Raw genomic sequence first — 16247 nt, 5'->3', positions numbered from 1 at the left:
GCTGAATGTCATTTCATGACTGGAGGAATGGTCGCTCCCATAGCTCTGAGTGCTACAAGGACCCATAAAAACCTGCACACACACACACACACACACACACACACACACACACACACACACACACACACACACACACACAGTCACACAGAGACACACGCAAACACGCTGCCACCCAGCCCCTCAGTAATAAATCAGCTGCCTTGCTGCATCCAGTGAGGCTGAACCAAGTCAATGCGCTGCAGACCTGCTGTCCTGTGTTGTCCCTCTGGCTTATTTCAGCACAGTCCAATGGCAAGAGTCATGTCTCGCAGGGATGAAAAGCTGTCCTGTGGAGCCTATTTCTGGGCTCCATCATCTTGCATCCCCCTCTACCTCTCTCCCTCCTGCACTCCTTCACCTTCACTTTCTCCCCCCTTTCCCTCTTTTCCTCACGTTTGCATGCAGATCTGAATCCTGCCAACTACCTCTGTCTCAGCGTTCGGTCCCCATCTCTGCTCTGTGCTCTCCCCTCTCTCTGTGTGTCTCAGTCTCGTTCATCGCTCTATCTCTGTCACACTCTGTGAGCATGCAACACCCCTCCTCCTCCTTTCATAGATCTGCTCTCTCTCATCCCTCCTTCTCTCCCTCCCTCCTTCCCTGCCTCCTCTGGTAAATGTGCTTGGATTGCTACTCTGATCGCTGCTTCAGTTATGCTTGCAAGAATGCCTCCCACTGTACTGCTGTGCCTGTTCCTGCCTGATGTTGCATAGAAAAGACAGATTTCTGATCTAACTGTGCGTCCTGCCCTGTGCTCACTGCAGTCCTTTGTTCCAGTCTGGAAGCTCTGTGGTGTTTCCCGTACACTTCAAATGCGCTCTTCGTGTTTTTTTTTTTTCCTCTCATCATCTAACCTCATGATTCCAGGAGGAGGAATACAGGAGAACTGTAGCTCTGCTCCACCCCACCCCCTATCTATCTCCTCCCTTTCTTCATCTTACAGTACTGGGGATGACAACACACCTATTTTACCCTGACCTAACCTTCATGCCCTTTTCCCATTTTCGCTCCTCATCTTCTCCCTGTTCCTCTGTCTATTCCCCCTCTCCTCCATTCTCCTCTCTCCTCCCGTCTGTTGATGAGCACTGTTTTTGTCTTTGCTGTGACATTGAAAGCCACATTCATTAGATTTAAATTAAGGTGATGTGGAAATGTAATGGTCTCATCCATTACGCACATTGATACAAGCAGATACCTGAAAATTCATTGGTGTGTGTACCTTTATTTAAAAAAAAAGAAAAAGAAAAGAAAAAAGAAAGAATCACTTTTTTTTTCCAAGATGTGAATCATAGCAAGATGTATCAGACTGAGTTTTGCAGAAGTAAATGGTGCAGTGGCCTGACATGAGACCAGCACACCAGAATGAAGTCATGGCTTGAGGTGACAGTTTCGATTCTTTTGCGCCATGCCTCCTTTTAGTTACGCTTCTTTGATTTTTGGATTACATGCTTTTCAAGCTGACGGCTCATTTGTTGCAGAATAAGGTGCATGCCTTCGAGTAGCTTCAGGGAAAATTTGATAGCGCCTCCTTAAATGCAGGGTGCTGATGTATTTTTCAAAAGTGAGCAAATGGCAGGGATGTGAGCATATTCAAAATCCGATCCCTTGCACAACAACCTCGATTTGAGAGTGTTACAGAGCAAACTGTCTCATTTGTGTGTGTGTGTGTGTGAGAGAGAGAGAGAGAGAGAGAGAGAGAGAGAGAGAGAGAGAGAGAGAGAGAGAGAGAGAGAGAGAGAATTTGTTAATTCAGCATCTTCAGTTGAGGGAGACTTTTGGGTCTTTCCCTTACCAAGGACATGTGGAGTAGGAGTGCTGTTGAGGAGTGAAGAGGGAGGGGAGGCAGGTGGTGGAGTGTGATGGCTCAATTTAGTTTAGGGGTCACAACTAAAGCAGCTGAAGGGCTGGCATCAGCCGGTCAGTGCTCAGTAAAGAGACTTCAGAGCTGCATGGAACATGAATGAGAGTGGGGCGCAGGTGTGTCTTCTTTTCAGTGACCTAGAACAGCCAGCTCAAGCAGGCATAAACTCGCGTACTGTACTCACGCACGAATAATGCATTGCCTTTTATAGTTACATCTATGATAATAGAAATGTAATTCTTGTTAGTGGATAGTCTTGGCCAAAGCCAGATGTATTTAATCAAGTGCTTAATCAATACTTGCAAAAGAACAGTTTAAATCTGTAGAGTTCTGATATTTTAATGTATTTTCTGTTTCAGCTCATCTTTGAGCTCATCAAGATGGATATGACCACACATGGCATAGAGTGGGGAAAATAAGTATTTGATACACTGCTGATTTTGCACGTTTTCCGCCTACAAAGAACAGAGCGGTCTTTAATGTTTATCTTACTTACAGTTGAACTGTGAGAGACAAGAGCTAAAATAAAAATCCAGAAAATCGCATTGTATGATTATTAAATAATCAATTTGCATTTTATTGCATGAAATAAGTATTTGATACAATAGAAAAACAGAATTTAATATTTGGTACAGAAACCTTTGTTTGTAATTACAGACGTCAGATGTTTCCTGTAGTTCTTGACCAAGTTTGCACACACTGCAGCAGGGATTTTGGCCCACTCTTCTGGGTTTCGGGACTGTCACTGGACAACATTGAGTTTTAGCTCCCTTCAAAGATTTTCTACTGGGTTCAGGTCTGGAGACTGGCTAGGCCACTCCAGGACCTTGAAATGCTTCTTACAGAGCCACTCCTTAGTTGCCCTGGCTGTGTATTTCAGGTCATTGTCATGCTGGAAGACCCAGCCATGACCCATCTTCAGTGCTCATACTGAAGGAAGTAGGTTGTTAGCCAAAATCTTGCGATACATGACCCCATCCATCCTTCCTTCAATAAGGTGCAGTCGTCCAGTTCCCTTTGCAGAAAAACACCCCCAAAGTATGATGTTTCCACCCTCATGCTTCATGGTTGGGATGGTGTTCTCGGGGTTGTTCTCAGCCTTCTTCTTCCTCCAAACGTGGCGAGTGGAGTTGATACCAAAAATCTCTCTTTTTGGTCTCATCTGACCACATGACCTTCTCCCATGTCTCCTCTGGATCATCCAGATGGTCACTGGCTAACTTCAAACGGCCTGGTCATTTGCTGGCATGATCAGGGGGACCTTGCATGCCCTGCAGGATTTTAATCCATGACAGCATAGTGTGTTACTAACGGTCATCTATGAGACTGTGGTCCCAGCTCTCTTCAGGTCCCCCCGTGTAGTTCTGGGCTGATTCCTGACCTTTCTCAGATTCATCCTTAGCCCACGAGGTGAGATCTTGCATGGAGCCCCAGACCAAGGAAGATTGATTTTTCCATTTTCTAATAATTGTGCCAACAGTTGTTGCCTTCTCACCAAGCTGCTTGCCTATTGTCCTGTAGCCCATCCCAGCCTTGTGCAGGTCTACAATTTTGTCCCTGGTGTCCTTAGACAGCTCTTTGGACTTGGGCATGGTGGAGAGATTGGAGTGTGAGTGATTATGTGGACAGGTGTCTTTTATACAGGTAATGAGTTCAAACAGGTGCAATTAATACAGGTAATTAGTGCAGAACAGGAAGGCTTCTTAAAGAAATCATACAATGTGATTTAATGGATTTTTATTTTAGATTCTGTCTCTCACAGTTGAAGTGTACCTATGATAAAAATTACAGACCTCTCCGTTCTTTATAGGTGGGAAAAGTTGCAAAATCGGCATCGGTATCAAACACTTTTTGTCCCCACTGTATATCTTTAATAGGAATTACATTAAAATGACATCCTAACGACAAGGACACTGCACAGATATAATATGGAGACCATAGGTGGTTATCATGGGCAATAATAAAGCATCTTGATTTGGCATTTAAATGACTGCAGGTAAAAAGCAGAAGTATGCTGTTCATACATGCTGTATGTCATAGTGGATGATTTATGTCTTCTATTAAAACACTAACAGAATTAAACTGAGCATACAATATGTTACAGCACAAATTGGTGCCATGTAATTAAGTCATGGAGCCTTCATACCAGCATTTTCATTCATACGTCTGTCTTTGGGTTGAGTAAATAAATTAAGTCACCTTGTATGTTGACTCAGGGCTTCATGCTTCAGGACAGCAGCTGTCTGATGAGCTGGAGGTCATGAGTAATCCAATAAAAGCTACGCTGGGGCCTGTAAACATCACAGCCTGATACCAATTTTAAAATGTGTCTGACACAATAGAACTAACAAGTTAGACTTCCACTTTCACAGCTACAAACCGCTACCCTCAACTGTGATTTAATTTCGTTCACAAAGACTCTTGATGCCAGTTGGCTAGATGTTAAATGGTTGCCAGCAAAACCTGGCATTAATAGAGCGAATATAAGACTGTACATGTGCACATTGCAGTGATGTTTAAAAATAGTGTGCCCTGAACAAACAGAGATGCCATTCTTTCAGCACCAACAGGACTGCTCAATGCTGTCAAACAGAAGTGTCCTGCAATTTCTTTAAAGGTCAGTGTTTTACATCGAAAACAATTGGAGTGAAGTTTACTTAAAAAATCTAACTAACAAAGATAAAGGTAAATTCTTACATAGAAAAGTAAAGTTTGTTCAGTAATAAGTACTTTTTTTTTTAATTGAAATACTCAAGTAAATATTAGTGCCAGTTTTCTTCCTTAACTTTCTGAGGGCTCTCATTATAGATGCTAACCTTAATCCTAATCCTACCCTAACCCTCTATTCTGGAGAAGCCCAAAACATTCTTATAAACGTAATTACTTGGAAAAAATTTTGAAGCATGCCAGTTAGAGTAAATATTTTTTGTTCTCTAATTGCCAATATCTAGAAGAACAGTTTAATAATTTTTTTTTTTTTTAAATCATAATCTGATCCTAGGGTTATAATCAGGGTGAGGTAGGTAGGTAAGGATTAGGTAGCCAAAGATGGATTAGACCTATGGGGCTAAAGAAAAAAAACAATATTCATCATTTGATAGTAATTTTTCACTTATACTACAATGGCATCTATATGGCATCATTTTTTTTATTATAGTTTTATCACATTTATTTATTTTGCTTTAATTTTTTTTTTATTAAATTTCATCTACTGCTACCTCTACACAACAGATAACATTAGGGTTCATTGCATTTTTTTTTCTTATTCAATAAAACTGTCTTACTGTTGTTGTCACTCTATTTCGACCTGCTGTATATGGAGGAAGAGAAATGCTGAGTATGCCCCAAAGAACACCATCCACATAGTCAAGCATGGAGGTGAAAACATCACGCTTTTGGGCTGTTTTCTGCTAATGGTACAGGACAGCTTTACTGCATTGAGGGGACAATAGACGGGGCCGCGTACCGTAAAATCTTGGACAAGAAACAATTCCCTCAGCCAGAACACTGAAGATGGGTCTTGATGGGTCTTCAAGCATGACAATGACCCAAAACATACAGCCAAGACAACAAAGGAGTGGCTAAAGAAGAAGCAGATTAAGTTCATGGAGTGTCTTAGCCAGTCTCCAGACCTCAGTCCTATAGAAAATCTGTGGAGGGAGCTGAAGCTTCAAGTTGCAAAGCAGCAGCCAAGAAGCCCAAAGGATTTAGAGAGTTTCTGTAAAGAGCAGTGGACCAAATCCCTCCTGGGATGTGTGCAAACCTGGTGAACAATGACAAGAAGCATCTTACAGCTGCATTTGCCAGCAAGGCTTTCTCCACCAAGTCATGGCATGCAAATCAATTTATGACTTTTGTCATAAATTGATGTATTTTTTCTGGATTTTTGATTGATATTCTGTCTCTCCCCATTAAAATGAAAGTACCAAAAAAATCAGAGACTGATAATTTCTTTGTAAGTGAACAAACTTACTGTAAGCACAGAGACAACATGCAAACTGCCAGCTGGTGGACTGTGAGGCATTAGAGCTAACCACTGCACCACTGTGCTACCTCTACCATTGATAAGATGATGATTTGCACTTACTTACTTTACTTGTCAATTTATTTTGTAAAAATTACAAAGAATATCTGTTATAAGCAAATTTCACTCCTTTTTTCAGTGTACAGCAAATGTTACATCAAACAGCTGTGTAAGCTCAGTTATGAGATTTTAGGAAAAACAAAAATATAATATATAAACTCAAAGAGGTGATATGTAACATCTCGGTGGAATCCATGTAACAATGACTGAGTCATTGTTACACATATATTTCATTCTAAATAATTAATTAAGAAAACTCGTGTTTACAAATCTTTTCAGACCACTGTCAGACTCCTACGGAATTTAACATAATTGAGATTATCATAAAAGTTGCTCACTAGTATATCGTACCTGTGATGTAAGTACGCCCTCTAGTGGACTTAAAAATAAATCCCACCATGCCTTTTTCACCAGCTCGATGTTTTGTTTGTTTTGTGTGTGTGTGTGTGTGTGGGGGGGGGGGGGGGGGGGTGTCTCCATAATCCTCCCAACCTTAGGAAATAAAATAAAAAATAAAATCCTCTGGCTCAAATTAATCAATGCGTTGCTCTGCCACAGGGACAGTCTGGGTCCTCACTGTGTGTTTATGCTCCACCAGTAGAGGGCAGCACAACAATATGCCTGACGTGTCAAACCATAAAGAGTGTTAAGTTTGTCTCTGAAGAAGAGCGGCCCGAGGTGGCTCGTTGGTGTACAGAGTGGAGGAGTAACGTTAACTTGGCCGTAGTAGTTAGTGAGGTACCTGAAAGTGACTTGGAGTTTACGGGAGTACGCGTTAAGCACAAAACCTCCCCAGGTGGGCCACAAGTGGGGTTGTTAATTTTTACTGACCCCGAACCTCCGATAACTGGCAACAGCTTGGTAGTTAGCATTAGCTTGCTAGCTGGGAAGCTCCCGAAAAGTAACGTCAAGGTTTGTTTGCTTCAGTCATGTCTTCGGCCGGAGACTTCGGAAACCCCTTAAGAAAATTTAAACTGGTCTTTCTCGGCGAACAGAGTGGTAAGTCTTATGCTAACTTTAAATGACGTGAAGTGTTGTATGTAGCTAACATCAGAGTTTGATGGGTGATTAACGCCAACCAGTTAGCTAGCTAACGTAGCACCGTATCGGTAACACTTGGCAGTGATGGCATTGCGACACAGTAACTTGTTACGGACAGTTTGTTCGCCCTGGCCTAATAGAAAGGTGATTCATTTCCTGCCACTTGAGTCGTGTCTGTGGAGATGGACTCATTTAATGAGTCATTAGCTCACTTATGTGACGGAGGCGTCGGGAATTACGAAGAAGGGTCAGGTAACAGGGTGCTAAAATGTAAAGTACCTGCATTATTTTTAGTATCATTTTGTTTTTGGAGCGTAGCTTAACTGCAGACAGGCTCTGCTTAGTCCAGAAGATAATCATAAAGATAATCATAATCATTCTACAACAACGATCATAAATTCCTGGGGCTGCTTCCAAATTACCCAGATCTGCCCAGCAGCATTACCGCGATCTCCCTGCTGATTTACACTCTTTCCAGTCAGAGTGTGCACGGAGGGTATTATTCAAATCTCAGGTAAAGCTGTGTGGCTCTTGATTATGTTCACGGTGTAAACAAGTTTTGGGGTTTTACATAAATTTGGATTATTTGTCCAACTGTGGCTTTCTCCTCGAGATCTGCTTGTAACATAAGGGAAGTAGTTGTTTCATATTACTTTATTAAAACAATATGAAATTAGCTCTGTAAAGAACAAAAAAGTCCATTGTACAAGCTGAGTGCTTTCATTTATTTATCCTTTTCCAGCTAGAAAAGGGGGAAAAAATCGTGGCTTCTCCTGCCTCTTTGGCTATGATCTGAACAGACTAATAACCCACTCAGTCTAACTAAGAAGCTAAAGAAATAATAAACTAAGTAAGCTGACAAAATGATTAATAAAAATGTCAAACTTTACAGCACACAAATATTTATTTTAAAAAGTAGTCAAGACAAATACAAAAATATATAAAAACAAGCTAGGAGTTCCTGCACACATTTTGCCCAAAATTTAAAACCCATTTTTCAGTGGCACTGTGCTATACAGTGAACATACAATGAAATGGATCTCTTTGGTAAAGATGTGGTGATAGTTGAGAAGCTGCTGTGATGAATTAAGCAAATAAAGCAATAGGGAGGAAAGTTTATTGACAGTAACGATGACACTAATAAATGTTTTTCCTGTAATATGACCCTAAAGTGCAAACAAGATGGGACAAACTGTTTTTAATTAGACAGTCTGTGATCAGCTGTGGCTCCTTTAAGCCTTGTAAACAGCAGCGTTGTCTTTAGCTGTTACCATCCCTTGATGGACTTTGTAATTGATAATGTAACTCGAACTAAGGAAAATAAGCCTAAGGCTGGGGAGCACTGTGTAAATGCTCAGAGCTGCTGTGTGACTATCCCTGATGTGCTACATGAAGTGTTCATGGATGCTTGTTAATGAAATATAACCAAGGTTGGGAGCAAATTTGAAGTGTCTTTACAGTGATAAAGTTTGTAGAGAGTAGTGTTGTGTGTTAAACAACACTACTCTATTACAGTATGTGGACACAAACTCTTCATTGTGGATCAGATCAGCCCTGGATACGCCGGGGGGGATTACAGAAATAATTTGCAAACTGTGTTCACAGCCCTATTTGTGTCTCAGCTTGCCTCAACTCTCTGACTCTGACTTATTTAGAACAGCTGTGTGCTACACCCATAGTGGACAAGAGGTTTGAGGAGGGCAATGGGAGGTGCATGACATGAAGCTGCTGGCTTTACACTGTCATTAGTGGTCATCATTTGTGTAAAACCGCCACAGCAGCTGCTTTGGGATGAAAAGCTTTAGACACGTTTAATTCTGCAAGCTGACACAGATCTGTCTCATTCGTATTTAGCCCCAGTGTAATTAATTTAATTACAGATGAAATTATTAGTGAACTCATTTGATTAACAGACTCCTATTGGCTACAGCTAAATGATGTCATAGTTCAAGTAGTAGCAGCTGCTGGCCAGCAGTTGTTATTGTAAAAGTATCTTTAGGTTTTGGACAGTTGGTCAGATAAAATAAGCTGTTTGAAGACACTGGGGTTCTGAGAAAGTGTGAACAGCATTTTCAGTATTTTCATTTTATTTTAATTGGAAAAATATAGAATAGATTCATTTAGTGTTGATGATAATCAGTAAATACGATTATTCTTACTTGCAGTTTTTCTCCAGGGGAAAACTAATTAATCTATAAAATTAAAGTGATAATGTGATCATTGCACTCTTTTTAAGAGTTTCTTGTTTGTGTTTGTGCAGTTGGAAAAACTTCACTGATCACGAGGTTCATGTATGACAGCTTCGACAACACCTACCAAGTGAGACTAACACGTTAATTTGAATCATTGATACTGCCTAATATCAGCAGTAATACTCATTCAAAATAGCTGTGAACATGTGGTTGATTCTTATTCTTTTCAGGCCACAATAGGAATCGATTTCCTGTCAAAAACCATGTATCTTGAAGACAGAACAGTAAGTTTACTTTCATCACACCCAGTAACACAGTCACCTTTGGGTTTTTGTTTTGGGTTTTTTGGTTGTTCTCATCCAGTTGTTTCTTTCTTTAGCCACTGAATTATGCTCTTTCTAACAAAGAAATAACACACACACACACACAGCATTTGTACTTTGCTACTGTGATCAGGGATGCTGTATCCCCCCTGGACAATCCTCCTTTTCTCTTTCCTCCCTCAACATGAGTTTTCTTCCTCTCTTTCCTACCCTTTCATCAATTCTCTCATTACCATTTTGAAATTAAACACCTTACTTGATCCAGAGAGGAGGGCTGATGACAAGTGAAGGATGATTACTTCTTCCCTCCCCCAGGCCCAGACAGCTTGCTCTCTCTGGTGCTTATTCACTGCCTGCATGCACTACGCTCTCGCCTTTCTCTCTCTGTCTTTTCCCATCGGTCCAACTTTATTTCCTTTTGTTAATTTCCTTTTTGCCACATAAACTTACCTCATTTGTCTATTTGTTTTTCTTGTTTCATTTTCATCCCCTGTTTTGTTTTGTTTGTTTGTTTTTTTTTCTCTTTTCTTTTTCTTTCCATCCCCTTCCCCTTCCTGCCCCACAGATCAGGTTGCAGCTGTGGGACACAGCGGGGCAAGAGCGATTTCGTAGCCTCATCCCAAGTTACATCAGAGACTCTGCTGCTGCAGTCGTAGTTTACGACATTACAAGTATGTGGGTTACCTGTCCACTAGGATCTTTAAAAAAATAAATAAATAATTAAACATTGTCCTCTGTGATTCGTCTTCTTTGATACTGAGGAATAAATTGGATTCTGTGTAAATACACTAATGTGACCAAAGCATTTTTTAAGTAAAAAAAAAAAATCTAATTATGTGTAGTTACAAGTTTATAGCTTGTATCTTTTCTTGCTGATTGCATTGTTGTCCCAAACCAGTCTGTTTTCACAGCTGGGGCCTTTCATCTCCTGAATACGGATCCTCCGCCTCTCTTGTGTCTTCCAGATGTCAACTCTTTCCAGCAAACCACAAAATGGATCGATGACGTGAGAACAGAAAGAGGAAGTGATGTCATTATCATGTTGGTGGGAAACAAGACAGACCTCGCAGATAAAAGGTAATCTGTTAAAGTCGGTGCTCCATTAAGAGCATACCAGTGAAGTTATTGATTGTTACTGCTGGCCTGTCAATACAAAGTTCCTCGCCCTTTCCTGAAGAAGGGTCGGAGCAGCTTGTTGCTCCACTTTATGGATGTCAAAGCTGTGACTGACTTTCATTCATGCATTATACCTCAGTGTCTTCTCTTTAAAAAAAAAAGCCTGTTTATTGAAACTGTATTGTCTCTAGCTGTGAGTCTTTTAACCCCTTTATCTACCACAGACAGGTATCTATTGAAGAGGGTGAGCGGAAAGCCAAAGAACTAAATGTAATGTTTATTGAGACTAGTGCGAAAGCAGGCTACAACGTAAAGCAGGTAAGAGTTTGTGTGAGCCGTGCTCTGAAGCCCTGCTGCAGATGCTGCCTCCTGGGTTCCACCTCCAAAGGTCTCCCACTAAAGCGATAGGTTAGAGGCTGAGCTCCTGAACTTACCTTTTTTCAGACATAAAATACATACAATTTTTTGATCTGGTGAAGTGATGGTATTTTCTTACTTAGACGTGGAGCTTTTGAGGTTAATGTTCTTCAAGGCTTCATTCAAACATTCCCACACTGATGGAACAAACCACAGTAAACATGAAATATGTGCTATGTGCAACATTTGACAGTATAGTAAGTTGCATATAATGTGCAAGGTTATTGTTTTTTTTTTTTTAACTTATTTATTTTTAGGATATATGTTATTGAAGCCACATTCTATATATATTCATGCAAATGAGACCATACATGCATAAGTAACCTTTAATAAACAGTAGCTTTAGGATTACAGTCATTAATGGTGAATTTCTGTTATCTGATGCCATCAGATCTCCAGAGTCCTGTTTTTCAGCCAAACAGATAAGATATAACATGGACGTTGGTGTGCTTTTAAGGTCCTGTTATTACCTTGCACAATAGAGCTATCAGTCTTTGTGCTAATTCCCAGCGAGAAAGCAGATTTATTGTGAGATGCTGGAAGAGTTACTTCTTCCTGTTTTGACAAACTGAAAGTTTACTGGGAGACCTTTGGCGTTGGGTAGTGGTGGCAGTAGCAGCAGGAAGGGCACGGCTTGTTAATGGTTTTCAATATAATCACGGTCTGTGTTTGTTTTTTGTTTGTTTCCCTTGTCTTTGTGTTGATGTTTGTGGGGGTGTGTGTGCGTGTCCCGGTGGGTGTTTTGTGTTGTTCGCGGTGGCTCGTGGCTCATCACAGACAGATAACCACAGAGGAGGGAGAACAGAGAGCGAAAGAGATGAATGTTCTGTTTATTGAAACAAGTGCAAAGACAGGCTACAATGTCAAACAGGTAGAGCGTGTGCACCTACACATGGATGTGTTCTCATAGTGCTCTCTTCTGATTGGCTTCTATTTTACACGCATGTGTGCATAAAGGTGTGCTTTAAACATCAGTTTCCTCTGGTCACTAGTGAAGAGAATTGATTTGTTTTTCAAGCTCTCTCCCACCTATAACGATTTATATTGGCCAACATTTTAATTGCAAAGTCCTAGAGAGGGGAGATCAGAGTTTGCAAATCAACAACCTGCATTCCACTCATCACCACAGCAACAGTGTTCCTGCTGCTGTGAACTCTGCATGTCATAAGTCTAGTTCCATGATGCTCTTTGGTGGGGGGTGGTCATGCTGAGCACTATATATGTCACATTTCTCTTGGATTTTATGAATGGATCCATTCATCACTTAAAATCCTCTAAACTTGATCGGTGGATGATATCCTCTTTTCAAACCACTGATGCAGCACAGAGAATGCTTCCACACGATCAAAGACACAAGCTGCTAAATTCAGATCAAATTTGATAAAGCTCTCTTGGGTGTCTTCCTCTGCGCGCGTTTCAAATGGACCTTATGCTTGATCACAGTGATTAGGATTATACACAACATGCTGTGCTGATTTCATTTTTATTCTGTCATGCCCGGAGTATGTTCCTTGTCTAAAAGAATACAACTGGTTCTCTTTCCCTCCAGCTTTTCCGTCGTGTGGCAGCTGCCCTCCCCGGCATGGACACCACACAGGACAAGAGTAGAGAGGACAGTATCCTTTGTGTGCATGTCAGTGTCTGCATCTGACATGGCAGAAGAAGGTCAGAGGTCTCTTTGCTCTCTTATGTCTGTCATATGGATAAGCACAGCCACTGGGAGAATCGAGTGCAGCACTGTGACATCTCACTATTGTTGTTTAACCCATATGTCCTGTTAAATTTGTTTTACCAGTGAGGACACATACTGTGATTCAGCTGGATGTCTGTTTTAATGAGTACAATATCAAAGACGCTCACCACTGATGGTCTATTTTTAGAGGGTATAAAACAGACTTGAAAGGTTTTGTTTGTGCGGATACAGATGAGAGCAGTCGTGCTCATAGAAACTTGCCAACCTCTTAATTAAGACTGAGTTTTGAAGACATGATGGGGACATAATTTTGTTTACTGACCTCAGCTTTGATAAGGTTGTCATGTAAGTGTAGCAGCCACCATTGTCAATGTTGTTAGCAATAAGATCATGTTATCAAGGGCAGAGCTGTGCATTGACAAACTAAGAAGAGCACTTTTTCAGCTAGTGGTGATAACCCCCCCCCCCCCCCCTTTTTTTTTTCTTTTTTTTTGTGCACATTATGTCCTCCAGATATATATTTTAAAAAATCAGAATCAGAAGGTTTTATTGCCATATAGGTGAACAGGTTCACAGCATTAGGAAATTGCTGCGGTACTTCGTGCTTACATAAAAAACAAATAAGTATAAAAACTATAAGACAATGTTACAAATATACAAATTACAAATATACAGAGATATTAGAACTATAACTATAACACAATATTACAAAATATACAGTGCAGAGAATAATTAAAAGATAAAAGAATGTAAACGAATGTCATGTTAATTTTTACAGTTAATTCCTTTTTTTTTTTTAAATATTATATCATTGATTTTAAAATATATGTTGATGTTTTGAATTGCTTTGCTTAATGACAGTAAGTATTCAAATATTTAGTTGGGGGAGTAGAAGTAGGAGGAGGGTCTACTACACCTGTGGGAGATTTTGGATCATTGTGCTAAAAAAGGTATGAAGGAATATCATTTGAGGAGAATGATGTTCAATCCCTCCAGTAGAGCTAAAGTTTAAAAAAAAATATATATATCAGTGCCAGTGCACACAGACACTGGCACAAAGTAGCCCAACACATAAATGAAACACTTCAGGTTTTTTTTTCATCGTGTCACCCCAGTCCCCACCCCTCATATTCTCCATCCATCCATCCATTCGCTTCCGCACATCCTGTTAAGGGTCGCGGGGGGGCTGGAGCCTATCCCAGCTGTCATAGGGCGAGAGGCAGGGTACACCCTGAACAGGTCGCCAGCCTGTTGCAGGGCCAACACGGAGTGACAGACAACCTTTCACACTCACATTCACGCACTCTATGGGCAATTTAGATTAGTGGGAGGAAACCGGAGTACCCGGAGGAAACCCACGCAAGCACGGAGAGAACATGCAAACTCCACACAGAGAGAGGGAGAGGCCTGGACCAAGGTGGAATCGAACCCAGGCCAGATGGTATTCTAACTGTGAGGCAGCAGTGCTAACCACTGCGCCACCGTGCTGCCCCCTCATATTCTGTTTTTTTTTTTTATCTTGGAAACTGTTTATCTAGTGTTCAGTTCTGGCAACAGGGGCATTTTAGAGTTCCTTTTCTATGATGTTCCTTAACTCCTAAACCCTTCAGTGATTGACATTAAGCTGGAGAAGCCACCAGAGCAACCTACCACTGAAGGCGGCTGTTCCTGCTAATGTTCCCATCTGGCTTATTCTGACCCACATTCAGTTTTCCTGCATCTGTATCCTTCACTACACCACCTTCTGTTCCCCAGCCTGAAAGAGAACACTACATCCGTTATCCTCGCTGTCGTGGAAGTCTGCTCGCCCATCAGGCTGCTCTGAACCTCACTTCAGCTGTACTTAAATTGAATATTTGCACTGTAACACACATTGAAACAGTATTTACGCTTAAACTGTCATTTCAGACAAAGATGGTGGTACAAGAAAAAAGTTATAGTTTGTGCATAAAGATGATTTTGAACCAAACTGAAAGAAAATGTGTCTAAGTCATCAAATTTGTCTGAGAATATTCTTTAAAAGAAAAGTAAATATTGCTTTAAGCTTAATAAGCACAATGTGGATGTGTTGTGTGCATTTGTCAATTAACATGTGCTTTTGATTGGCAGGAGTTAATTTAGATGTTTTATTTAAACTGTTTTTAATTTTTTGGGTTGATATAAAGAAAAGGTTATAGAATTGTTCTGAAGTAAATCAATATCCGGGAGTGCTGGGTGTGGGTATGTATACTGTGTATCCATGAAGTTTCAGCCAGGAGCTTATTATATACTTGAGTCACAGTTCTCCCAACACATACCTGCGCAGTCGCACACCTACACATAGAAACCAGCACAAACGCAGCATGACTGCATCAAACACATTACCGTCCTTTCTCCTCTGCCCACATCTCTTGAGATGGATTATTTTTACCTTGGCTTCCATTTTTTTATTACTTTTTTTTTGGATAGATCTTTATTTTTTCCAAAAGACTACAGCTCACATAGATTAAAACTACTTTGATAGTGTTTTATGTGGATTTTCTCATAAAACCCACAGTAAGCATTAGATATGGAGATATATGCCTTTTTGGAGTTGAATTATAGAGGGCTTCCTTGGCTTGGGTTTATCTAGTTAGGTTTGAAATGCCGTTTTATCACTTCCTTGTTTTTATTTTTGGCATTGATCTTTTGTTAGTGATGATTCTACATATGTATTTAATCCACAATGACTTGTAATATTTATTTCTATCAGATTCCTGTTTCTTTTATATGGCTGTTAATATCTTCACTTTGAATATGAGTCCTGAATCGCTAATAAAATATGCATCCAAACTGCACCACCTTTGACACTCAGCGGAGAGCGTCTGCTGTTTCATCTGCTGCCTTGATGTGGCAGTTTGAGCATACTGATAATATTGTGCAATTTTTGTGTAAAAGTATGGACGAGAGTTCAGTTTGTATAGCGTTGTAGTCCTTAACGTTTCTGGAATGGTTTCAAATGAAAGAATAAAAGTAAACTTGGCACTGCTGGTATTCATCAGTGTTTCTGACATCTCTTTTGGATCCAGTGATGTGGTTTATTTGAATAAAAAAACAATTTAACTTTATTGTTTTTAGTGCTGATATAATTTGATTCTGTTATGTATGGCTCTCAGCAATGGCTACATGGTAATGAAAGTTACTGAGATGTGGAAAGGTGTTCAGTTGTATACTGAATAAGTGATTATACTCAGAGACATTCAAAGGATACTGAACAGAAACTCTGCGGGTACATTTTGCAGCAGTAATGATTATGGTTGAGGTAAGCAAACCTTTGAACCAGTTTTGATCACATTTGAATTTTTAATTCTACATATGCAGGTTTTATGTCCTGGTGACAGTTGAGATTGCATTTAATTTAGATGAAACCTCTGAGTAACTGTCGAGAGGTGATTCAAAACTACAGTGTGTTGAACTTGCAGTAGCTGCTCTTCCTCATCACCTACACTCTTAACCCAAATTAGTT

At 40.3% G+C, this 16247-nt stretch overlaps 1 protein-coding gene across 4 annotated transcripts; it reads left to right on the top strand.

Annotated features, from left to right (window-relative positions):
• The first annotated feature begins 6617 nt into the window (after nt 1-6617).
• rab6a (RAB6A, member RAS oncogene family) lies at nt 6618-15792 on the top strand. 4 transcript variants are annotated; one of them, XM_030745958.1, is made up of 9 exons: nt 6624-6777; nt 6909-6980; nt 9283-9341; nt 9445-9498; nt 10103-10208; nt 10503-10614; nt 11848-11941; nt 12620-12686; nt 14374-15792. In XM_030745958.1, the coding sequence occupies exons 2-9, from the start codon at nt 6911-6913 to the stop codon at nt 14436-14438; spliced, it is 627 nt and encodes a 208-aa protein (XP_030601818.1). In that variant the 5' UTR covers nt 6624-6777; nt 6909-6910; the 3' UTR covers nt 14439-15792. The 4 variants fall into 4 exon arrangements, with proteins under 4 accessions (XP_030601816.1, XP_030601817.1, XP_030601818.1 ...); XM_030745956.1 differs by having other exon boundaries at nt 6618-6980; XM_030745957.1 differs by lacking the exon at nt 11848-11941 and adding an exon at nt 10878-10971 and having other exon boundaries at nt 6618-6980.
• Nucleotides 15793-16247: the final 455 nt, after the last annotated feature.

This window comes from Archocentrus centrarchus, chromosome 14 (assembly GCF_007364275.1).
Source record: "Archocentrus centrarchus isolate MPI-CPG fArcCen1 chromosome 14, fArcCen1, whole genome shotgun sequence".
Classification (NCBI taxonomy): Eukaryota; Metazoa; Chordata; class Actinopteri; order Cichliformes; family Cichlidae; genus Archocentrus; species Archocentrus centrarchus.
Note: the sequence above shows the minus strand (reverse complement) of the source record. Positions and strands in the feature narration are given on the sequence as shown.

Bases quoted from the DNA above. Each gene is read 5' to 3' on its own strand.
- rab6a (XM_030745956.1), top strand. From the start codon at position 6,911: ATGTCTTCGGCCGGAGACTTCGGAAACCCCTTAAGAAAATTTAAACTG. The intron at 10,209-10,502 runs GTATGTGGGTTA...TGTGTCTTCCAG, and splicing joins CGTAGTTTACGACATTACAA to ATGTCAACTCTTTCCAGCAA. The intron at 12,687-14,373 runs GTATCCTTTGTG...TAAACCCTTCAG, and splicing joins GGACAAGAGTAGAGAGGACA to TGATTGACATTAAGCTGGAG.